Genomic DNA, 26,980 nt, shown 5'->3' on the forward strand with positions numbered 1-26,980 from the left:
TGTTTCTCTGTTGGTTCAGGGTCTTTGTTGCTTTGCATCCAAAGGTAATATTTACTGGACGGACCATGGCTTAAATCTCATCGAGGTTGCTCGATCGAACGGTATGTACCGTGCTGTGGTGATATCTGACGGACTTGATCAACCCAGAGCCATTGCGGTACACCCAGTGAAAGGGTATGTATTGCACTGTGGTTTATTTTCCTCTACTGCTAAGCTTCAATTTTACCCAAGTGTGGCAACAGCGTTTAAGCGAATGACCTATGATCATCTAGAGAACAGTTAGCTTGTGCAATTAGCACCTCAAAGCTTGTTAACTGCAGATGTACGTCCTCCTTAAAGGCCTTATAATTTCCTTTGCATCTATTCTAAAATGAGAGGGCCATCATAATCTTGACCTCCTGTTTGTAATGAGTTATCTCATTAAATACAGCTTTGTACTGTTGTAAGTTGGTGTATAAACATTAAGCTTTTTCAGATCCCTAATATCATGTGGCTTCATCTATTTTGGGGTAATATGCTGTCTAACTTACTCAAAAATTGGTCAGTGAGATTTGGTAGAAATAGAATTGTTTGTAGAAATAATTAGATTTAGATTTAAAGCTGTTGCAGTTTTAAAATCAATATGGAATTGGAAGTGACTTTACTTCCAAATTCTTGGTCTTCTTGTGAAATATTCATTGGTGCATGTTATTCCAAAGAACAGTTTGTCCTTATAATCTGTCATCAAAATAATTAGCTTCACCTGTAAAGACTTTTCTTTTTCTTTTTCAATTTTCAACTTCTACCCTTTGAAGTCTGTCATATGGAGATCTTTTAGGCCCGGTTTCACAGACAGAGCTTAGAGTAAGCCAGGATTAGGCCTTAGTTCAATTAGGGCATTTAAGTAGCTTTTATAAACGTTCACTAGAAAAGAAAAAAAAAAAAAAAAAAATGCATCTTGAGACAAAACAATGGCGCTGACATATTATTAGATCTGTCAGTACAAGTTACTTTCAGTTAAAACAGCTCAAACATGCATTTTAGTCTGGGACTAGCTTAAGCCTTGTCTTTGAAACTGGGGGATAATGATCTACTCAGTCCCTGAAAGATAAATCAAGTCATGATCTACATTTTGTCTCCTTCAAACTTCACACAAAAAAGCAAAAATGGTACCTTTTAAAAGGGTACAAGAGCTTGTCACTGGGTCAGTACCCTTAAAGGGACACATTTGTACCTTATTTACCTCTTAAAGAACCCCTGGTGTTAAGACTTTTATGGCTTAATATAACGTAAATGATGTCTCTTACTGAAATATGTAGTAGAAAACCCATGAAAGATTTACGTTATTTAAAAAATCCATGACATATTTGGACAATGGGCGGCGCCATTTTGTTTGCGTTCTATGTCAATGACGTCAAATGGTTGCACTCACTGAGCTACTGACACTGTCCTATTGCTATGCTATTGCTATAAGATGCCACATTGTGCAGCTTTTGGTTGTAATTTTCAGTCGCTGAGCCACAAGAAAAGCGATGTAAGTCTTTACTACTTTCCTAGCGATAAGAGGAGAAAAGAATGGGAAGTTGTGAAGAATGTGGACAAATAAAACTTCCTAAAGATCCGCGTTTTTGTTCTGTTAACAAGCCCTGGTGCCTTTGAAGCTTTTAGTAGACCACAGCTGAAAGAGCTTACAGTTGCAGATGGATATAAGTGTATGCTTTAACCAAATGGCGCGCCTGTTGTGGAGACTGACGAAGGTCAGCCTATATAACACATCTCGATTGAGACAGACTGCCTCAAAGCTTGCGTGCACTGTGATGCACGAGATATCTTTGATTGCATAAAATAGTAGCATCTTCTCAGCATGTTTAACTGTATGTAATGCATTCAGGTGATCAGACGATTTTAACACGTCAAACATACAACAGTAGTTCGAATAGCCACAGAGACATTGCATGTCTTCAATGCTTTCATCCTCACTAATTTTGCGCTCTGGCTCAAATTGAAAAGGCTGATCGTGTTTTAAAAGGAACCCCGCAGATATTAAGACCTGTATGCGTTACTAGATTACCGTTGCACAAAAACATACAGATAAAAAGCCTCAGTCATCAGGGCTAAAGTAAAGAGACGCAGTTAGGAAGTTTTATTTGTCCACATTCTGCACAATTTCCTATTCTTTCCTCCTCTTATCGCTAGTAAAGCAGTAAAGACTTACATCGCTACTCTTGTGGCTCATCGACTGAAAATTACAACCAAAAGCTGCACAATGTGGCATCGTATATTATATTCCGAGTTGTGTTGCGGTAAAAAAAGCAATAGGACAGTGTCAGTAGCTCAGTGAGTGCAACCTTTTGACGTCATCGACATAGAATGCAAACAAAATGGCGCTGCCCATTGTCCAAATATGTCATGGATTTTTTAAATAACGTAAATCTTTCATGGGTTTTCTACTACATATTTCAGTAAGAGACATTATTTACGTTATATTAAGCCATTCAAGTCTTAACACCAGTGAACCTTTAAAGGTTCATAGTAGTACCTTAGGGATACATTTTACTACTCTTAAGTGCAAATATGCACATTTTACGATTAGATAAAGTACAAAGTTGTGCCTTTAAGGGTACTGCCCCAGTGACAAGCTGTTGTACCCAAAAGATACAAATCTGCAAAAAACAAAATTGACAGTGTACTATCTGATTTCACTTAGAAATGGGCTGTGAATGATAGGGAACTATAAAACCCCTTCCTAATTAGGATTTCTGAACTCCTCAGAATGAATCGAACACAGCATTATCCTTGTTTTCATTGTAACTAAAGATAAATCTTGGAGTTCAAGCTGTACAAAGGTCAAAATTCCTCAGGAAGACTACTTAATCTTACTTTCCTTTTAATTCATGCAGGTTTCTCTTCTGGACAGAGTGGGGCCAGAGTCCTACCATCTCCAGGTCACGTCTCGATGGTTCGGAGCAATCCGTGCTTGTCAGCACTGGACTAGCAAGGCCCAATGGTGTCTCCATAGACTACCAGGTCTGCTTCCCCTACTTGGCTTGCAGGCTGCAGTCCATGTCAATTTCATGGCTTAACTAGCAGTTTTAGGGCACTGAGAACATATAACCCTTCAGTTTTAATACAGTAGATGCATGAAGTTTGTCTTCCAACTGTGCTGTAGGAAAATAAATTATACTGGTGCGACGCCCGCAACAACAAGATCGAAAGAATCAACCTTGAGCGTGGTGAGCAGAGGGAGATTGTGTTCTCATCGAGTGGGGTGGATATGTTTTCCATAGCAGTCTTTGGGGCTTACCTCTTCTGGTCTGACAGGTAATTTATTTTTCCATAAATGTTACTCTCTACGAATGGCCCAAGAAAGCAGATACTGTCCCACTTTCCCTACAAGGTCACAAAGCTAGTGCAAGAAGACACATTTGATTATTTCAAAATCTCCCGCAGTTCAATGTCATTCCAAGGATGGGTTACCTCACCTTCTGTTAGACCAGCTGTGTACTGTATTTTAATGAGATCTTTGGTTTTAATTAGTCGAGGGCCATTGATTAGCAAGTGTCATACTTTTGGTCTTGTGCCCCTGTGACGGTAGAGCCTACGCCAATGGATCCATCCGCCGAGCTTCCAAGAAAGATGCTGTGGACGTGGTGACTATCAGGAGCGGCTTGGGCGTCAGTCTGAAAGATGTGAAGGTCTTTAACCAGGATCGGGAGAAAGGTTGAGGTTTCACTTAATGGCAGTTTTCCTGTTCTTTGACCATTGCACCAGTGCACACAAGTACATTCATAAGTTTATCCTAGATAAAGCAGGGTGTCCATTCCAGTCCCGCTCCAGGAAGGCCACCTAGCTACAACCTTTTCCAACACACCTACCTGGAATTTTCTAGCAAACCTGAAGACCTTGATTAGCTGCTTTAGGGGTGTTTAATGAGGAATAGAGCTAAACTCAATAGGAAAGTGGCCCTCCACGAGTGGAACTGCACACTCCTGCTTATAAATGAACACCTGCTGACTGACAAACATGATCAATTAGACTTTCTATCAATAGCATTTCACCAAACATGAAATCCTAATGTCGTACTAAACCTGTGCGACTTTCTTTCAATTTTTAAGTGAACTATTACTTGAACATGTCTCAAATTACCTTTGAATTTTGTTTGCATGCTGAAGCAGTTTGAAGCTATTGTTAGGCGATATCATTCATTTAGACACTTCATAGGGAGCCTGATCTCTGATTTTCCGACTTACCCAGGTACGAACGCTTGCAGCAGAGCGAACGGAGGATGCCAGCAACTTTGTTTTTACTTGGGGAATAACCAAAAAACCTGTGCTTGTGCCCATGGATATCTTGCTCAGGATGGACTCAGGTGCAACAGGTACGAGGGTTACCTGCTCTACTCCGAGAGGACCGTCTTGAGGAGTATTCATCTCTCGGACGAGAATAACCTCAACTCCCCTATCAGGGCGTATGAGAACCCGAATTATTTTAAGAACATTATAGCTTTGGCGTTTGATCATCGGCAGAAAACGCACGGAACAAATCGGATTTTCTTCAGCGATGTTCATTATGGGAATATACAAGTCATCAATGACGACTGGACAGGACAACGCGTCATTGCTGAGAGTAAGTAATTGCGTCTAATTGCATTGATGCGTTATTTACTCGCATATGTCTTAATCAGTTGCGCTTCTTGAAACTAATTGTTTTTTTTTATTTTTTTTGTCTGCTGACAATGTTTGATGTAATTGTTGTTTAGAAAGCTAGTTACTAGTGCGAATGAATGATTTTCAGACATCCTTGACTTTTTTTTAGTTTTTATCATGTATGTGAGGTTGATGTATTTTAAATGAAGTGGATATTGGTTGAATGAATGTGGTTGTTTATCAACTTTTGGATATTTTTCCAGATATCTTCTATTTAAACATCCAGCCTGATACTGCCCATAGTACTTTCATAACACATTTACTTTATTTGCAATGCAGCTCATATTTGTAGAAGCATCACGGCCAATTAACTGTGGTGAAATGTAAATAAATTATCCGTACAGGGTACAGCCAATTACTCTGATAAAGCAGCAGCCCAGTAGCCGGCATTGAAATTCATACCTCATGTGATTTATCAGGCCCTAACCTTGTCAACATTAACACACGTCTCATTTAATCAGTATGCCATTAACCTGCAGAGCTGTCAGTTTACAGCTGCCGTTCTGAACGATAGCTTGCCTTAGAGGAATTGAGATATTTGTCAAACGAGGCCGTGGATTGTTAGACCTGACCCTAGACGCTAAGCTTTATGCTTTGTCATGGATTTATGTTGATATATTGCAGACATGTATGTTGGCGTTCGGCTGATAAACAGCTTATCTCTACGTACTCTTGATTTAAGAGCTGGTAGTTCTTTTAGTTGAACTGGCTTTTTTATAATTTATTATATTAGCTGATTTGTAATGATTTTAGTTTAGTTTTAAGTTTAGTTAAGAGTTTTAAGTTGCGTTTAAATGGAGAACTGACTTGTCAGGGTGAATCTCACGAAACATGTCCTGGTGACGTTTTATCCCAAAATAAAAGAAATTATAATAAAAGAGATATTTATAAGAAATTATATTTTGCTTTTGCTTAAAATTTGTTATTATATTATATTATATTATATTATATTATATTATATTATATTATATTATATTATATTATATTATATTATATTATATTATATTATATTATGTTAATATTTTTTACTGCTTTGGCAGGAAACTATTTTCACTCAGAAATTGCTAATAAATTTCACAAATAATTACAAATAAATGGCAAGTAACACATCGAATTAATTGTGAAATTTTGAAGTAAAGACTGAAATAATATTGTCAATCAAAATTTTTAGTGAAAATAAAATGTTTTTTTTTTTTTTTTAAATGTATTTTAGATTACTTTTAGGATTTTGCTGCTTTTATATTTTGGTAGTATATTAAATATTTGATATATATTTGTGTTGCTGGCAGTGTAATATTATATTATATTAACATTTTGAATGTCATTTTGAATAGAATTATAGACTTTTATGCTACTTATTTGCCTGTATATATATATATTTTTCAAATAAACTTGCATATATATTCTTATATAAGAATGTAATCATCAAGAATACATAAAGCACATTATAATAATGGGAATTTGGCAAGAATTTGCTTAATTTTCATGAAAATAATGTAAATTCAGTGGTCCTAAAAGTGGGCTAATTTCTTTATGCAGAATATATATTTTTTTTATTATTTATATAGATTTTTGGGTAAAATCTGACCTGGACATGTTTTTGTAGATTTCATCTGTCATCTGTAACTGTGTGTTGCTCCAACAGCTCCCAAGACCAGTTTTTGTTGACAGGACAGTTTAAATCTGACATATTGCTGCTTCTCCAAATCAAAGCCTTTTCAAGACCAGACAGTTGCTTGACTGGCTGATTTTTACTCAGACCTCTATAGTTTCCACCAGTGCTGTTAACAACATTCAAATCATTTATTGATAACAGCTCACCCTCAGTCAGCGTGAACTTTCGCAGACAGAGGAATCACACCTAATCTTTCTCGCTTTTCATTTATACAACTGTCAAAACTGTCGTACGAGCACCATGCTTCCCTCTTCCTGTGTTTACAACAGAGCCTCAGGGTTTTTTTACACTTAAATTGCACTACTTTTGTTCTAGAAATGTTTGAAGTTTTATAGCTATACTTTACTCACAAATGAAAAATGTGTCATTATTTACTCATCCTCATGTTGTTCTTCTTGTGTGACTTGCTTTCTTCTGTGGATCACAAAAAAGAAATGTTAAAGAATGACTTAGTTGCTTGTTTCCATGCAGTTGCAGTAAATGACTGCGGGTCCAATAGCCAAGACTATTTCAACTCAATGTGGTACACACTGATGTACAGCTGCTTTCAAACGGTCTGTGGTTATTTTTGTTCAGGCTCTTTAGTTTGAAGACCGTCAAAGGTTTTTTAATTACAATGCACGATTTGCAGCGTTAAGCATTGTAGCCGATCACGCTGCAACTGAAGTGATTGACAACTTCAGTCATTATAAAGGGAGCGCCCTTTGCTCGCTTTCTGTGTATAATCTATTTACAATTTGAATAAAAGTTTTATTTTTCAGGCTGCTAGAAGGACCAACTGCCACATATAGCCTACACCGCAGAGTTTCAGGAGAGACAACCGCATTTAAATGTAGAGTGAATCCGCTGAAATACCCAATATTATGACAGTAAAGGCTCATATTTGTATATATATGGAGTCGGGTGCGAAATTAAATTATTGTTGCTGTCGGATAGCGGGTCGGGTGTTCTGTCAAGTACTGTGGGTGCAGGGTGGGTGCGGGTTTACCAAATAGGACCCGTGCAGGACTCTGATGTGTAATTAGGGCTCAAGCCCTGAAAGGGAAGGCCCTATTGTTTTCCTTAGGTCATTTTTTTTTTTGTCAAACTTCCGGGCATTTTTGGGTCCCTTAACATGCTCAAAAACTCTTTAAACTTTGCACACATATAGGAATCATCGGCCATCAGGGGGGCTCTGTGGCACACCCTTTTATATGGTTGTATTTGAGGGGCTCTGTAGAGCACCCTTTTTCCCCTACGGTAACCAAACTTTATACAGTTATAGATCTCATCGGGCCAGACAACTCTCTAAGTCATACGCCAGCCCAACAGAAAGTCGGCTTTTTAGGGTTGTTTGAAAAACACATGCTTTGGAATTTGATATACTCCTCCTAGGGATTTCACTTAACAAATTGCATGAAACTTAACACACACGTCAAAGTTGTCGGCCAGTAGACATGGGTAAGCCTTAGAAATGGGCGTGGAGGAGAAGCTCTGTAGCGCCACCTTTTGTCTAATGTTGGGGGTTAGTTTTACCTACAGTCACCAAATTCAGTACATATATTGGTCTTGTCAAGCCGGACAGCTTTCTATTTTACAGTCTTTAGCTCTGAACAACAGGAAAACAGATACTTTGGTTTGAATGTGGATGTTTTGAATAATCAGGCTCTGAGTTCAAGTAATCAAGGACTCCTCGTAGGAGATTTATGCAATCGCCACCAAACTCGGTCAAAATGAAACAAAGACACTGAAGATGCTAAATTATAGGATTATATAAACAATTATAGGATATTTCGAACAGTGTTGCCATGGTGAGGGATTAAAGTAATAACAAAAAAGGGAAAAAGGAGGTGTCTCATACCATGTAAAATAATTGTTTGATTTAAATTAAATTAAGATTGTATGTTGCCCGCCATGCACAGGTTTCCTTAAGCCACTGGGGTGGCAGTGGCGCAAGGGCTTGGGCCCATCATCACTGCTTGCAGATATATTTTGTTTCTTTGTTCTTCAAAGAAGAAGGTTTATTTTTTGTGACAACCGCACCTTTTTGTAGGAAGGATGCACTTTGTATATACATTTATATGTTTATATACCTTTTGATACCTTAAAGTAAATAAGATTTAAAATTTTCAGTGGTCGCTATGTCTACATTCAAAAAATATTTAGGCCTAAATTTAGATTTATGCATCTGAATTCCATATAAAAGTTTTACCAAACTAAATGTGATGCATATTTGTCAGTCATACATAAATCCTAAGAAACAGGTCAGACTGCAGTAATAGTAATAATAAACTGAATGTGTTTTAAATACATAATAACCACACATATTTATCATCAATAAATGCAGTTTGTTTCAATCTCATATATTTTAACTAAATTAATATTGCTTGTTCTACAACTAGCAGTATTTTAATCATGTTCATACATTTTAACTGAATATATGTATTGTTTACACATTGGACAAATATGCTGATTAACAATTTTAATAAATGCATTTTGAAAATATGATTATTTACAAAAAAAAAGTTCTCATTTGTTAACATTAGATAATGTATTAACTAACATGAAGTAACAATGGGCAATTCCTTTGTTACAGTATTTATTAATCTTTGTTAGTGTTAGTTAATAAAAATACTGCCGTTCATTGTTTCTTCATGTTACTTCACATTGCATTTATTAATGTTAACAAATACAACTTTTGATTTTAATAATGTATTCCAGTGAGCTGTTAACTGCTGCGTATGGATTGTGTCAATGATTTGAACTCGAGATCTAGATCATCAGATTTGTGAACTAATCAGTCAGAATCATTTTGTGAATTAAATCAACTGATTCATTTAAAAGATCTGACTTAAAAAATTACTCTCTTGCCAAATGTTGTGAATAATGGGTTCAATTTTACATTTTTCAATCAAAACTATCATATGACATCAGAAGACTTGAAATATAGTGCACAAGTCTTCTGACTTTCTCGCAATTCATAGTTTATAACTTGCAATTTTTAATATATAAACTTGGACATGCCAGAAAAAAAGCCAGAATTGTAAGATTTAAAGTCACAATTACCTTCATTTTTTTTATTTAGTGGCAGAAACAAGTTTCCATAGTAATCAATGTCAGGTATAAAAAAAATACTAAAGTATTAGTCATTTAAGAGAGACATGTCTGGTTTATGAATTAAGAGAACAGGGTTGCTGCACATTTTTAAAGTCAAATTTAAGACTTTTTAAGACCTGAAGAAATACAAATTAATACTATACATTAGGGGTGTGCAATATTGACAAAAATTTTTATCTCGTTATTTTTAAAGTCGTTTCAAAAGCAATATTTGCACCTTAAATTGATTTCCAGGGGCATTTTTACCTACATAATGGCATTTTTCTAAACTTATTAAATGTATGCATCACCTTTTAGGTCAAATTCTAACATTTAAATTAAATTCTATTAGAATAATAGCACAGTATAGGGCTGTTACTAATCAAATGAAATCATTATCAACAAAACCCATCTTTGCAATGCAGAGGTGACACATAAACGGCATGAGAAGTGGCATTACACAGCATTTACAATTTGTCTACATAAATTTAATTCAATATTTAAATATATAATTATTATTACTTTTTAATTAAAATGTACTTTAAAAAAACTGAACTGCCAGTAGGGGGCAGCAAGTCACTGTCTTAATGAGTGAGTCATTCATTCAACCGATTTGTTCAAACGACTGATTCATTCAGAAACCAAGCAAGTGACCGTCTTTATTGTCTGTCTGTTGCACGGAGACTGTTTTGCTGTTCTTCATTTTGACATTTGGCGAAATGAAGAAAAGAAAAAAAAACAATATTGACAATATTGTGTTTAAAATGTAACTCACAATGTTAACTTATTGTTTATTTAACTGTTGTATAAAATAAACATCACATTTGCAATCGTTCTGATTTGAGGAAAATGGCATTCTTGCTCATGTGATATTGTATAACTACATCATATCATAAGATATAATTATGCGACGAAAACTCATCAGGGCAAAAATGCCCATGTCTCTTTAATTTTGAGGGGATATAACTGCATACATCATGCAATGAAAGCGTGAGTGACAAACTCAATGTCAGCTCGCACATGATCGTTAAAACTTCATCATAGACATCATACTTATCACACACCCCTACGCAAATAAAGAATGAACTTACAACTGTTACTGGACTGACATTTACCCATTTTCTTCTGCTTTCTCTTCCTTTCATGTGCAGGAGACCTTAGTCTACGTTATACACTGTCGTAAATGCCGCGAGGCCCGTGAATTGTCACGTGAACAAGCATATCCACAAAGAAAAATAAAATTAAAATAATATGTACGCTAATTAGATAGTTTTAATTTGGTAAATGATTTAGATATGTCTAAGTCAAATTGTCATCTAAAATTTAAGACCTCTCATAAGTAAAAATAAGACTTTTTAAGACTTTTTATAGCCTTAAATTTTAAAAATCTAATTTAAGACTTTTTAAGGATCCGCGGGAACCCTGGAGAATGGGCATTGTAATTCAACCTGAATCTGTGAGAGAATATTAGAAAGAATTAAAGGTTTTACTTAGTCAAGACTCCACAAGCGCATAAGATGTCGAGTCCTTCAAGGCTTTTTATTCATGTCTGAGGAAAATCAATTTGCGGGTCAGAGGTGAAGGAGTGTTACTGAGAGAGTATTGGCTTGGAGAGAGAGATGTTAGAGAGACAGCTAGAGTGAACAGTGCCAGAGGGGTTCAATACCACATGATCAGCCTTCAGGCCTTTAGAGAAAGACTGAGAGACAGCGATGCCAATGCTGTGTCTCCACAGGGGGAAATCTGTCATTGTTAGCCAGAGGAAGGTGATGGATCACAGACAGGGCCTGATGGCTTGATGCACATAATATATACAGGAGACGTTTCCAAGGCAACAGCGGTGTTACGTAACTCTCGTTAGAGCCCGAAGTGTGTATATGTATGTATGTATGTGTGTGTATGTGTGTGTGTATATATATGTATGTATGTGTATGTGCATATATGTATATATATATATATATATATGTGTGTGTGTGTGTGTAAGCCATTAGTTGACCAATCACAAATTTATATTACTTTACATGAATTGAGAAATTAACTTTTCCTTGAGCTTTTTATATATAAGAGGTCATCGTACTATAAGAATATCCCGTAAGTTTCAGAACTGAAAACTTCCTTGTTAGTCCAATAAAAGCTTTCATTGACACCAGGCCCTACGAACGACTGATCCTGGAATATGCCTATAAGTGAAACGCCACCTCCGCAGAAGAAATCAAGGCCTATTTCATCATTGAAACATTAGCCCCACCCACTGGTGTGTTATTGAGATGAGGAGAAGAGCGATACAGGACAAAAATAACATTACCTTTCAAAGGATCCTAATGCTAGGAATATGGTTATTTATTTTCAACAATATGAATGTCTCAGTTGAGCTTTATTTATTTGTATTCAGGATTTCATTGTGGATTCTTTGGTAAATGAATCGCATTTCAGCACAGGCTTTGAAAACAGACTTTTACGATATGGACTTGACAGTAATGCAACAACATGTAAGCAACTGTGTTAATTCTAATGCCTGATCTGATATGTAATGATCCATGTAGCCTACAGTCAGATGTTTTTTGTCTATGTGTCAGTAAATCAAACCAGTGACTAAATGGTCAACTTCACATTGTTTCTCTCAGTAGGATGAAAATAATCTATTATTTAAATGGTGATTAGGTGATATAAAGAAAGTGATCAAAGAACGCTTTCTTTGTAATCGCTGGAGCTGTCAATCAAACACGAGTTTATCAGACTGAGTTCTGGACTCGCGTCAAAACTTCCATTTTATTCAACAAATCTCATTGCACTGTTAGTTACGATGAAAGCATTCGTTAGCAGAGGTGTCAAGTAACGAAGTACAAATACTTTGTTACCTTACTTAAGTAGAAATTTGGGGTATCTATACTTTACTGGAGTAATTATTTTTCGGCCGACTTTTTACTTCTACTCCTCACATTTTCACGCAATTATCTGTACTTTCTACTCCTTACATTTTAAAAATAGCCTCGTTACTCCTATTTCATTTTGGCTTGTTTTCATTCCGGCTTGTCATCGTTCAAAAAAAAAAACTATCCAGAAAAATCACGCCATCCGGATAGAGTGAATTTGATTGTGGTTGGATGAGAAGTATAAACATATACCATTCCGACATGCTATTGGTTTGTATGCGATCCATCGCACCTGCACATGACACAAATCACGTCACACCCCAGCAAGGAGGACATAGCCAGTGTTGGGGTCGTTAATCAAAAAAGATTATTTCATAAAAGTTAATATTTCTCCACTACTGTCTGTTTTATCAAACGGGTGCTTTCTCTTCGTCCTCCACAAATTAAGCTACAGTAGGTAGTTCGGTAGAGAGACGTTTGAATAAATTAGAGTTTGCGATTGACAACGTTATGATAAGTAGGCTATACTAACTTTGTAACTCGTTACCCCCAACACTGGATATAGCAGACGTATGTAGCCAAATACGAAGATGTCCGTGGCAAAGACTCGAGAAGAGAACTCGAGCAAAATGTCCCAACCAAGCACCAGCGAGGAGGTTGGTAGAAACAGGTAGCCTAGTGCATCCCAAATTTATCAACATTAACATTTTAATATAACATTATAGTCATTATGGCCTTTAGAAAAATGTTTTTTTGAGGAGGTGGGGTAGTGCACAATAGGCCCCTGTGGTGCGGCCTAAGCTTTTGTCCTTAATGGCATTTTTTTCCTTACATTACTTTTACTTTTATACTTTAAGTAGTTTTGAAACCAGTACTTTTGCAGCTTGAGTTGATACTTCAACTTCTACAGAAGTCTTTTTAAACCCTAGTATCTATACCTCTACCTGAGTAATGAATGTGAATACTTTTGACACCAGTGTTCGTTAGTGTGTATAAATTGAGTTGCAATGATGAGATCGCTGCTTGTCTGTGATCGGATACAATGTTCATCACTGCAATCTTTCATGCCACGATCTAAATATAATACCATAGATCTAAATGTAATGCAACACTTTTCACGATTAGTTAAACTCGAGAGCTGTAATAGTAAAAATGTGCTGAAAGTTTTTGAGAGAGTAATACTTCAGTAATACTATCACAGCAGTGGGCATTTACACTGAAGTCTCACAGCAGACACGTCCCTTAAAACAAGAGCATTCAAATCAAAGGGCTAAAATCAGAGTAGGAAAAATGTCTTTTTTTTTTCTAAATTATAACAATTTTTGATGTAAAAAGCATACTAACATTATAAGTGCACCCGCACCCCAGGAAACATTATAAAACAATAAAACAACTCATGACCCCTTTAATTATTTAAATATATACTGAGGAGAATACTAAACCATAATGGGCCTTTAATATATATATATATATATATATATATATATATATATAGGCATAATTTAGCAAGGATATTGCACAGCACCAAGATAACCAACCTTCTCATCTGAGCTGTCAGCGGTCTGTCAAAATTATTTGAGATGAGCAGTCAAATCAAACTAGACAGGCTTTATGTTTACGAAATCTGCTGGGCGTGAATTTCAGCGCGGTGCTTCAGTTAGCGGTCATAAAGTGTGAGGTAAGATGTAAGTAGCTAAACTATCCATTTCTTGATAACTGTTTTATGCTTGAAATGTTAAACAACCGACAAAAATAATCAGGGATGCAAACTAATAAACTTCACTCTGATTTTGCCATTTTGAATAGGAGTTATAATTTACATGATTCATGTAATAATTAGTAGTGGCATAATGTGAGGGGTCAAGAAACAATAACGAAGCTGTTTTCATCATATATTAGATATATGATTAATAATAAATGCACATATTGTGAATTAATTTAATAAACTTAGCTTAAACCTAGCTTTCCTGGTAGCCTTCAGTAAATTAACTTCTCTAAGAAAATGATTCATAAAATATAAATATCAGCTGACCCTATGTTTACATTCTACATTGATAGAGATGAAAATGAAAAGACTATCAGTCAAAGCTCAGCTTCAGGAGGGAAGAGACAAAGATAAGGAGACTGAGAGGAAAAAAGAAAGTGATGATAGAGATGACAAGGAGAGATTTTAAAGCTATTATTGTCCAATTTTTTGGCCTTCAAACGTCTTAAAATGCATATATGTAGATCAGAGAAATCTAAATTTTAAGAAGTTAATATTGTGTTATTTTAGACACAATACTTCACTCCTGAATTAATCAGCTGTTTAAACGAATGGAATGAATTAGACATTTACCGCCACCTACTGGCAGTTTTAGTTTCTTATTTAGAGTATAATTTCATTTAAAAATATCATATTTCCATATTAATAAAAAATAAAAAGATATAGTTCACCCAAAAAATTTAAATTCATTCATCAAAAGTTGGTGTAATAAATTCTATATCGAATAAAATAAAATATTTCCCTCTGAATTTACTTTTTGTAATGTTTATTTGATGCTTTACACAATAATGACTTTTTGAATTTCTCAGCCAAATTTGATGTGCGATTATTTTGCTATTATTTAGATTAATTAATTGCCACATCATGTAATTAATTAGATTAAAAATTAATATATTAATATAATATAAGCCCGTATATATATATATATATATATATATATATATGTGTGTGTGTGTGTGTGTGTGTGTGTATATATATATATATATATATATATATATATATATATAGATATAGATATATATATATATATAGATAGATATAGATATATATGTATACCATTCCAGCCAATTCTTGCTAATCAAACAGCACCCATTGAATATTCTGTTTATGTGCAGTATACAGAACTGAAATGGTTGTAAAGGCAATTTACATTGACTTGAAGTGTTTGAGACTGTTTACCCAGCATGACGGATTGCAGACATTAGCAAACCTGCAAACAGTTTTGTAACAGAGCTTGTTGAGATCTCTTGTGGAGCTCTAGATGAGACGCATTTGATTTTAGAGGGGGCTTTTTCTCAGAAAAGCAGGAGATTTAAGTGTCATTTTGCTCTTTATTTTACCTCATTGCTGTCTTGGAGAAACAAATATTTTACGATAGTGACCATACTTGCAAATTTTCTTTCCTACAGTCAATGGCAAATGTTCTAAAGCAATTTATTGTGCAGGTTCTGAAATGCCCAGTGTCATATTGTCCTTCATCAGCGCAGTTGGCGTCCTCCTTTACGCTTATTAAGTCCTTGTTGTGTTCACTGCAAGTAATCTAGCAGAGCCTGTGTATTCCTATTCGTGCCAATCACTTTAACTGTCAGGCTGTAGGGGGGTTATGAGGATAAGGAACTGCATCCTGAAATATGTGAAATATTTCTGCAAAGCCTAAAAAGACGCTACTCAGGTTGCAGTGTGATAAACTCAAACAAGTTATTTTTCTTTTTCTCATGCATTATGCAATTGCAACATCAAAAAGACTGAATAATAGTTTGATCAATGCATGATTTTGTTTTTTCACAAAAAAGCCCAAGCAGGTCATAAAAATGCACTGTACTATGCGGCGGGTCGTACATGATATGGTTACATATTGCCAATACATGAGACGACTGTTAATTCAACTACTGCGCCATTGTGTTATTTCAAAACTTTTTAAATGTAGGAATCTATTTTTTGCTCCTTTTTGAAGTGGCACTCCTTATATAACATCTCTTCTCACCTGCAAAACTGTGGTTGAAAGTTTACATACACATTGCGCAATCAAGGTGAGCAGTTAAAATGCTCAACTTTCTTCAGAAAAATCCCCTAGGTATGATCTTTAAACAGAATAAGAAAAATGCACACATCTTCAAATATCTTATTTATGACAGTATTAAATAAAAAATAACATGCATTTTGAATGATCCCACTTATTTTGTTAAAATAATTAACATTTTGCAGATGTTTACAGTATATAAACTTTTGACCACGACTATATATATATATATATATATATATATATATGCACACCGATCAGGCATAACATTATGACCACTGACAGATGAAGTGAATAACACTGATTATCTCTTCATCACGGCACCTGTTAGTGGGTGGGATATATTAGGCAGCAATTGAACATTTTGTCCTTAAATTTGATGTGTTAGAAGCAGGAAAAATGGGCAAGCGTAAGGATTTGAGCGAGTTTGACAAGGGCCAAATTGTGATAGGCTAGACCAGAGGATCTCCAAAACTGCAGCTCTTGTGGGGTGTTCCTGGTCTGCAGTGGTCAGCATCTATCAAAAGTGGTCCAAGGAAGGAACAGTGGTGAACCGGCGACAGGGTCATGGGCGGCCAAGGCTCATTGATGCACGTGGGGAGTGAAGGCTGGCCCGTGTGGTCCGATCCAACAGACGAGAAGTTAATGTTGGTTCTGATAGAAAGGTGTCAGAATACACAGTGCATCACAGTTTGTTGCGTATGGGGCTGCATAGCCGCAGACCAGTCAGGGTGTCCATGCTGACCCCTGTCCACTGCCGAAAGCACCAACAGTGGGCACGTGAGCATCAGACCTGGACCACGGAGCAATGGAAGAAGGTGGTCTGGTCTGATCAATCACGTTTTCTTTTACATCACGTGGATGGCTGGGTGCGTGTGTGTCAATTACCTGGGGAACACATGGCACCAGGATGCACTATGGGAAGAAGGCAAACCGGCGGAGGCAGTGTGATGCTATGGGCAATGTTCTGCTGGGAAACCTTGGGTCCTGCCATCCATGTGGATGTTACTTTGACACGTACCACCTACCTAAGCATTGTTGCAGACCATTCCTCACATCTCAATCATAATGTTATGCCACACACACAATAGTCAAGCACTTCTCAGTGTTTTGAAAAGCTAACAAGGTGTATTTTTTAAGGTGTCGATTTAGTATTGACGTAGATTTCCACAACGCATCTTGACCTTTTCTGACACCTAACTGTTTTTCACATCGACCATCTGTCTGTTTTTCTTGTTTCTGAATCACTTCTGAAAGAACCTGTGGAGTTTGTTGCCTGCCATCCGGTTTTATGGCCTTCAGGTCAACCGGTTGCATTTGTGTGGACTTCAATGCTTTTTTTTTTTTTAAATATCTTTTATGATAGAAAGAAGGTTTGAAAATCATTTTATCACTTAAAAGTGTAGTGTGATTAAAGTGTGTGTAGTACCTTAAGCAATTTGAAGGTGTAGGTCATCGTCTGCACGTTCCTTTAGAGTACTTGAGCGTTAAGCATTGATGTGTCATCCCCTTCTGTAGATGTCGGATCTGTGGAGGGACTGGCGTACCATCGAGGCTGGGACGTTCTCTACTGGACGAGCTCCACCACAGCCACTGTCACCCGCCACAACGTTGACCAGACCAGACCAAACGCCTTCAACAGAGACACAGTGGTATCTCTGTCCGAAGAGGACCATCCGCACGTCCTCACTCTGGATGAATGTCAGAAGTAAGTCATGAAGTTTACCTTTGACTTTTCGAAAGGAACTTTTTTTTTATTTTAGTTAGTACTCCCTTTTTCACCGAAATGAAGCCAGTTGGGTGTAATTTTCATAGCTGATTGCTTCTGCAGTTAAATGTGTATTTTGTTAAGTGATTAAAAGGGTTTTTGTCTTGCTTGCAAGTCCAAAAGTATGTGCTTTTCATTAAAGTAAAATAAATGTCAAATGTCAAAATGTTTCTGGACTCCACCTCTCCTCAAAATAACTCATGTTGATAAATTTATTTTGATGGGTGTCTTTCCAAAAGGTCGATGAAGGGAGGGATCCTCTAATTATTTCATAGTAATTAGGCGCCAGACCACATACGGAGTATTAATTTTACATCAGTGAGTTATGAGCTTTATAAATATTCAGATTTGAAAATATTTGTGACCTGTGCTACAGAGCTTCACGGCAAATGTGGTATTAATCTCCAAACTTGATCTCAATGTGCCATTTCCTTTCATTTTCAAATTAGGAAACATTAATTAAGTTGCACATTTACGCATTTACCTTTTTTCTGCTTGCGCAAATTGCTGCCTTGTTGAACTGTTCAAGATTGGCCTTTTTGTTTGATCCTCTTATTATCTAGCGGTGATTCTCAACTAGGTTTTACATTAGACATCAAGGTGTGATCCATACAAAGGAGAAATCAAATGTATATATCGAAGTAAATGTATTAATATTATTATAAGCTGCTAAACTGTTCATTCACATTAAAATAAACAGCACAACTTTGCTAATCTAGATGAAATTGTGCCACAAAGTTTGACTGAATGGACATAACTTTTGACATCTACAACAAAAGATGTTTTTTTTTCCTCTTCAAAAGATGGTAAACTTATATTTTTTGTTATTCTTACTATGTGTGATTGTTGTTAATTGCATTAAGCATTTAGATTTATTTAGATAATTTAACATTTAGATTCCTGCTTTCTGAAATCTGACCGATTTTGGGTCACGACTGACCAGTTGTGAACCGTTGATCATGAATTACAAGATATTTTGGACTAATTGAGCTTATGAAAGATATATTTACTTTATTTACTTTGAATATGCCTCAATCTTCTCAATTTAAATTGACTTCAGCATTTCCTGCCACTTTATGCTAATTTAAGTTATATTTAAAGTCAGATGTAGGATATTCCTAATTTATGTCATACTTTTGACACTTTCCATTGCCTAATGCTTGAAAAATGTATATAAATAAATACAAAATGACAATACCAACTTGAGCTTTTGCCAAATTGCTAAGGGTAAACAATGCTATGCTAACTTTAGCTTGTGTTCCTCAGGTGTATGATTATAAACAGAATAATTTACTGTGTTTTACACAGTAAATATATGTTAAACACCAGTTGACAACCCTTTATTGTGAATTATAAGATATTTTGAGAGTAATTGAGTTTATGAAAGAGATTATGTGATTGTGCCTCAATCATCTGCATTTAAATTGACTTTAGCATTTATGCTAAATTATATTCAGTCAGATGTGGGGTATTCCTATTTGTGTCTGACTTGATGCTTGAAAATTGATTTATATAGATACAAAATGACAATGCCAGCATTAGCGTTTGTCAAATTGCTAAGGGTAAACAATGCTATACTAATACTAATGTGTTCTTCAGGTGTATGATTATACACATGCAGGATAATTTACTGTGTTTTACATAGTAAAACAGGATTAAGCAGGATTCTACAGGTGTTCTCTTCACTATAGGAAGATGGTTTCTGCAAACTGTCATATTTCTTATGTAACTTCTCAATGGTTTAAAGCACAGTAAGCTATATTTTATCCATAGCATGAACATAGCTGTTTGTTCTCGAAGGAACATTTCACCATTTTATACCTTGACAACACTTAGTTGGGCTTTAGCAGTCGCCGCATTACCTTGTTAGAGCATTACCACAGCAATAAGTGACTGCTGCTGTCAGCAAGAAGTCCCACCGATCCAAAAGCTGCCAAAGTTCACAGCTAGGAGTCACACGCCAGCACTAGCGGCTGACACTGCAAGGTGCCGTCACATACGAAGCTAGCACACTTGTCTTAAACACAAGGACATGCTTCGTCCTTCGATGGAGTAGTCTTTTTCTCTCATATTAAAAGAAAAAGGGCTGATGCTATTAGGCTGTAGCCTTTTTGATTATAATTGCAGATGAATAAATTTTTAATGAGGCTATTAGCATAGTGTATCGTAGCATCAAGGGTGTACATTTTATTTTTAGAAGACCCTCTTTTTATGCAAAAACTAAAATTTTAATATGGCATTTAAAGAAAACGTTTAAGTCTGAAACGTAACAAATTTAAAGATGTAATGCCTTAAAAAAGTGATGTTAGTTCTGTGAAAAGCACTAGCATGATTTGTTAGCAGATGCCTCTAAGTTTAATAGTATTTAATGTAATGACATTTAGAAATTTGTATGGGTGACTTATGGTCATATATAATAAGTAGGGCTGTCAGTTTAACATGTTAATTTAATAAAATGAATTATAAAAAAATTACCCATGAGTAACGCTATTGATCATACTCATAAATGTTTCTTCTGTTTTGTAATGCGAAATGTGTCATTTTATTGCACCATTTACAGCCAACATTTATGTCTTAAATTTGTCAAATTTGAAGAACTTACTGCTCAAAAAAGTTATGTTAGTCCTGAGAAAAGTACTTACATTTTTAGAATTTATGTGCATCTTGGCATTTCCATCCAATGTTTTTTTTTTAATTTTTTTTTTATTAATCCGATATCCCAAAATGCACACAAAAATAGGTGGATGGAAACATAACTAGTGACTTAGGTGTCCAAGTACTTTAGGCTCACAGTTTTATTGTAGAATAGTTTGATGTGACAGCTAACAGTGTGTTTGCACTCCTCTAGCCTGATGTTTTGGACTAACTGGAATGAGCAGAGGCCAAGCATCATGAGGTCGACCTTAACTGGCCGAAACATCCGAGTCATTGTTAGCGTGGATGTCATCACCCCTAATGGACTCACCATCGACCATAAAGCCGAAAAGCTGTATTTTTCCGATGGCAGTCTCGGGCACATCGAGAGGTGTGATTATGACGGCTCGCACAGATATGTGAGTATGGAGGCGCTTTGTGTGACTTTTGAAAAATGCATGGAAGTGCATTAGCTGAAGTAGAGGCTGTGTTTTAAGAGCGCTGGAAACATCTTTCAGCCTTTGTAAAGCTTTTCTGTTTTGCTAAAGTGAGACATTGAAGGAGGACATCCACTGAATACAGGTCACTTGGGTTCAATACAATTGTCAATTGTCTCTTGAAATCAAAAATTCGCTCTCGACAGGAGGACAGAATAAAAGGTCCTAGCATAATTAAATCAAGGTAGCAGTGTCATTTCAGCATTTAAAGGGTTAGTTCACCCAAAAATGAAAATTATGGGGCCTGTGGTGTGATGATGTCTTGCTTTGGAGGCAGTCATATGCAAATGTATTTGCCCTTGTGACATCACATATCCTGCAATATCAGAACAAGCCATTTTTGGAGCTTGATTAAAAAATGCTTTGTTAATAATGAGGAGGACATTTCAAGCTATGGAACTTGCAGGATATTTTAATGGTACAAAGATCTCTTATATGTCAAAAGATCAAGGCAAATTAGGTTTTTCACACCATGACCGTTAACAGTTTATTTAGTAAAGCGAACATATTTACAACTCTGTTCAAGGAGTTATTTCAATTATTTTAATTGATTAAGCTAAAATAAGTTATTAACTCTAGAAGCAAACCTGCTTTTATGTTTGCTTCCAACAAGGGCCAGGAACTGCAGGTAAGAGGGTTTGACAACCGCCACAATGCTGCGGCTCACTAAACGGCTCCTAGCCATCTAATGAAACTATCTGCTCACTAGGCTATTAAAAGGTGAAAATTGATCTGGGCGAACAAAAGGAACATTTGTTTTCTTGTGTGTTAGACAGATACCGAGGATAGATAGGCGGGATCCTGCCAGAGCACGCTGTAGGAGGTAGTGCCATCTAGGTTACTGGTGACGGATCCATAGCCTTTTCAAACTTCCTCTAGAGGAAATGACACGCACTGGATCTTCAATGTACATAGTCTAAGCCACACATTCAAATTCCAAGGAGTTCAAAATTAATCATGCAAATTGGATTTTCCTTATGAAACTTTAACAAAACACATGAAATATGACCCAATTTGCTTTCTTAAAGGTAAAGTGTGCAATTTCCAAGCTTCTTGTATCACCCAACGGAATTGTAAATACAACTTTTCAAAGTGGTCCAGAAAACATGTATTTTCTTTTCTCCTCTAGTTTCCCTAGATTTAACAGTAGCATAGTGAATGCATTGTAAAAATGTTACATTAATGTTATCACTTAATGTTAAGTGCATTCAAATAAGGCATTTTTTTTTTTACTGGTGACTGTAAGAATCATTTGTCTCTATTCAGATGTGTGGTGTTCACAGTTTTTAATCTTGTGTAGTTTAACAATTTCTTTAAAGGGGACCTGTTATGTCCCTATATACAAGATGTAAAAAAGGTCTCTGGTGTCCCCAGAGTGTGTATGTGAAGTTTTAGCTCAAAATAACCCACAGATCAGTTTTTATAACATGTTAAAAGTGCCAGTTTTTGGGGGTGAGCAAAAATGCACTGTTTTTGTGTGTGTCCTTTTAAATGCAAATGAGCTGTTGCTCCCAGCCATCTTTCAAGAACAGGGTAGAGCTATAAGAGCTCATGCTCCGGCAACAACAAAACAGGACAATCTCACGCACTGAAAATGTCAGAAGCTGTCAGTAGCGGTGTTCAGCCTTATATGTTCAGTCATGTGTCATCTGACTGTACTGTGCATAATAAATGCGTGTTTATGAATTACGCAGACAGTATAAAAAATAAAAAAATAAATAAAAATAACGCCACAGGGCTCGAAATTAACTTTTTACTTGGTAACACTGGTGCTCCCAACTTCAAAAAGTTAGGACCACAAGCAAAAATTTAGGAGCACCACAACTAAAAAGCCTTGTCATTCGCTTGTCCGAATAAAAATGTTGTTTGTCTGGAAAAATAGGATTGTTGTGTTGTAAATATAATTTATTCTGAAGCAATAAGTGTTCACTCAGCTTTGACATTTAAATTGGCATATTTGTGATATTTACTCCGAGGGCTTTTTTTTTTTTTTTTTTTTTACCTTTATAAAGGGCTTTTTCCTCTAATCTTATTAAATGTATACTTCATCTTTCATTTTAAATTCTTAAATTTGATCAGTAAATTTGATTAGAATCATAAGACACTATAGAACTGTTACCAGTCAAATTAAATAATTTACACTGAAAAATTACAACGGAATTAAATAATGTTATGAGATTGTTTTAATTTTTTTTTTTTTTTTTTGAATATACAAATAAGAAATGTTGGAAAGACTGATACTTTTAAACATAAAACTAAACCGCCAGTAGGTGGCGGCAGGTGACCGTCTTTAGGAGTGAGTCATTGAGTCATTCATTCAAACAATTCGTTCAAACGGATGATTCATTTAAGAATGAGGCGGTTGTTGATGAATGGGTCATTGAATTGACAATGACAATGAAAACACGATTGTGTTGTCATGAAATGCGCATGGTTCTGCTGTGATCTTTGTTTGGAACTATTTTCGCTGCTGAAACAGAACAAAAACAGCCACTATTGCGTCTAAAATGTGAGTGATTTAATTTTAACTACTTTTTACAGTTTATTGAACTGTTATGAAACCAGTGTTACATTTTCAATCGTGATTGTTTTATTCAGGATATTCAGGAAAACTGTAGGCCTACTCTTGGTTGTGTAATGTTGCTTAACTGTATCATGTTTTAAATATAAAAACTCAAGTGTTAATGTCGAGCCCTGTGTAACGTTCTTTTCATCATCTCTCTTCAGCTCTTTATATTTTGCGCGAAAGTTAGCTCTGTCACGTGACAATGGAGCGCTGCGAAAGGAGTGAATGACTGCTAATATTAACCAAACTAAAATCTGCTTTAAACTTAAGAATGTAATGATGAAGTTTAATTGGTAATGTGACAGAACGGTGGACCGGTTACTGCATCAGCTCACAGCAGGCACATACTGTGCAGTAATACAGCAAACATTTTGTAGAGAAATGAAAACAGGTCGCACCTCAACAATTATTTGCACTCGCACAAATGCTCCCAAATATATTTTAAGGTCGCAAACATAGGGAGCACATGCGACTAAAATGGTCGCAATTTCGAGCCTTGCGCCATAGCTCTGTCCTCCCAGTGCCTTCACCTGCTATCAGAATTTTCATAATTCCCACTTCTGAAGTCGTGATTATGAGCTTGTCGCATTCAAGTGGGCGACTTCAAATGTTCATGTGGAATTTTTAACTAGGAAACTCGTATTTACAATAATTCTGATCGCACGTGAGGGCAGCATCAGTGAAAACAGGCAGGGACAGTGGTAGCTTTAGCAACAATAGCCATACAGAGTGCCAACGAGGTCTTTCAGAAAGGCAATTTGGAAGGACTTACAACATATAACATGTGATACTTACTTTGTCTGGATCTGAAGTTTGCGCACGAAGCGTTGGTATTGACCCATCTTTAAGAATCAACCTTTTTGAAAATTCAGCGTTGAAAAGACCCTTGTTTGTGTAGCAGTCTGGTGCAAAATTGGCACAAATGTATGAGACTTTTTTAGCGATTTTCTTTGGGACATTTCCTTTAAAAATGAAATTTAACCACAGTGTCTTCAGTGACTCAGATGGCAGGGGTCTATGGAGTCTCTTACGTACATTAGTACATCCCAAAACACAACACTTGTAATGCCTCTTGGCGCAGACATTGTAAAACTCCAGCTGCTGCAGCGAGGATACAGAAATGGCGGACTCTGTGCTTCTCACTCAGGGCTGTGTCTATGCTAATAAGGTAGATCCATAGGTGAAAAGAGTACCTGAAAACCATACTTGAGTAAAAGTACACATACCTTACAGTGAAAATGACTCCATTGCAAGTTACAAGTCACCAATTCCAACTTGAGTAAAAGTCTTAGAGTATCTGATTTTAACAGTACTTCAGTATTTTACTCGTACTAAATGTAGGCTCAAAGATACACTAGTTCAAAACACCTAAGAGAAATGCAGTGAAAATAGGAAACAATTGATTTGTAAGAGAAATCATGTTTATTTTCTAAAATCAAAATAAAACTGAGGTCAACACAACAGCCTCTTAAACGTCTACAAACTCTCAAGTCTCAGATAATCTCGAGTGGTCAAAAAGGCCATAAACCAATATCCTTCAAAAAGGTCTCATCAATATAGCGGATAAATAAAATAATGTTAAGTAAAATTAACTAGTCAAAGCCTACTTGCACTGGACAAACTGGTTTCGGCCTCATCACAGCTGAAGTCATGTCCTCATCCTCATAAATCAAACACCAAACATTCAGCAACTACTAGCTTTAACTTTTAATTTGGTTGACAAGTTTGGGCAAGTAAGGGCAAAACGCACAAGACATAGTACCTTCAATGCTCTTAGATGGCGATATCACTTCCTTATAGCAGAAACAAACTGCTGCAGAAAAAGTTAGGTGCCATGCAAAATGTAATGTGTAATTGCACTACTCATCACAAATGTATTGGAGTAAAAAGTACATTTACTTATTCAAAAATGTAATCAAGTAGAGAGTAAAAGTTGCTAAAACTCTTGGATACTCAGTACAACTACAAAGTAGCCGAAAAGATACTGAAGTACAGTAACTAATTACATTTACTCAAATACTTTACACCACTGGGTAGATCGTCACTGGCTGTGGGTGAGGCTTCACCTTAAGATGACGTCGTTGTGGCGATTTTTACCATTATAAGCTGGTTGTTCTCACACACTGCAGACACACATCGTTGTTCAAACACCTTATAAAAGTGAATTTTGCATAATAGGTCCTCTTTAAAGAAAGATGTGAATGTGTTAATGTTATCACTTTCAAATGAAGCTTTTCACTTTGTAGTTAACTGAGAATTCAATTCAAATGTTCAGTTTTCAATTTTTAGTCATGTTACTACATTATCAATTTTTAAATTATGTTGTAACATGACTAAAAATTGAAAACTGAAAATTTGAAGTGAATTCTCAATTTTTAACAAAGTAGTGCATGCATTGTAGAAACGTTACAGTAATGTTATCACTTTCAAATTAACCTTTTCTCATTGTGGTTAATTGTGAGAATTATTTGCCTCAATTCAGATTTGCAATGAATAATATATGTTGTAAAAACGTTACACTAGTGTTTTCATTTTTTTTAAGGTCTTTTGTCTTCGGAGTTGGCCGTAAGAAGCATTTGCTTCTATTTAGATGTGTGGTTTTTAATTTTTAATCAGGTTACTGCTTAATATTTTATTTGAAGAAAGTAGTGAATGTGTTGTAAAACATTAAATTAATGTTAGCACTTTCAATTGAGACTTTTCTCTTTGCATTGTTTGCTTCAATTCAGATTTCCAGTTTTCAAAATTTTTAATCATGTTACTGTGTGATTTAATATCTGTAAAGAAAGTAGTGAATGTGTTGTAGAAACGTTACACTAATGTTGTCATGTTCAAATGTTGGTTTTGAGAAGCCTTTTTTTCTCAATTTAGATTTGCAGTTTTCACAGTTTTTAATCATGTTACTGTGTAATTAGTGTCTCTCAAGTAGTGAGTGTGTTGTAGAAACGTTAAAGGGTTAGTTCACCCAAAAATAAAAATTCTGTCATTTATTACTCAATCTCATGCCGTTCCACACCCGTAAGACCTTCGTTAATCTTCGGAACGCAAATTGAGATTTTTTGTTGAAATCCGATGGCTCAGTGAGGCCTGCAATGACATTTCCTCTCTCAAGATCCATTAATGTACTAAAAACATATTTAAATCAGTTCATGTGAGTACAGTGGTTCAATATTAATATTATAAAGCGACGAGAATATTTTTGGTGCACCAAAAAAAACAAAATAACGACTTATATAGTGATGGCGATTTCAAAACACTTCTTCAGGAAGCTTTGGAACGTTATGAATCAGCGTGTCGAATCAGCGGTTCGGAGCGCCAAAGTCACGTGATTTCAGCAGTTTGGCGGTTTGACACGCGATCCAAATCATGATTCGATACGCTGATTCATTACGCTCCGAAGCTTCCTGACGCAGTGTTTTGAA

At 35.9% G+C, this 26,980-nt stretch overlaps 1 protein-coding gene across 4 annotated transcripts in view; it reads left to right on the plus strand.

Annotated features, from left to right (window-relative positions):
- lrp1ba (low density lipoprotein receptor-related protein 1Ba) overlaps positions 1-26,980 on the plus strand; it is a 275,419-nt gene that overhangs the window by 149,782 nt on the left and 98,657 nt on the right. For all 4 annotated transcript variants that reach the window (XM_051907800.1, XM_051907801.1, XM_051907802.1 and 1 more), the window contains 7 exons: positions 45-174; positions 2,880-3,006; positions 3,149-3,300; positions 3,575-3,699; positions 4,234-4,605; positions 17,612-17,801; positions 20,710-20,914. In XM_051907800.1, coding sequence (XP_051763760.1) covers positions 45-174; positions 2,880-3,006; positions 3,149-3,300; positions 3,575-3,699; positions 4,234-4,605; positions 17,612-17,801; positions 20,710-20,914 — 1,301 coding nt within the window. The remainder of the gene's footprint in view (positions 1-44; positions 175-2,879; positions 3,007-3,148; positions 3,301-3,574; positions 3,700-4,233; positions 4,606-17,611; positions 17,802-20,709; positions 20,915-26,980) is intronic.

This window comes from Ctenopharyngodon idella, chromosome 10 (assembly GCF_019924925.1).
Source record: "Ctenopharyngodon idella isolate HZGC_01 chromosome 10, HZGC01, whole genome shotgun sequence".
Lineage (NCBI taxonomy): Eukaryota > Metazoa > Chordata > Actinopteri > Cypriniformes > Xenocyprididae > Ctenopharyngodon > Ctenopharyngodon idella.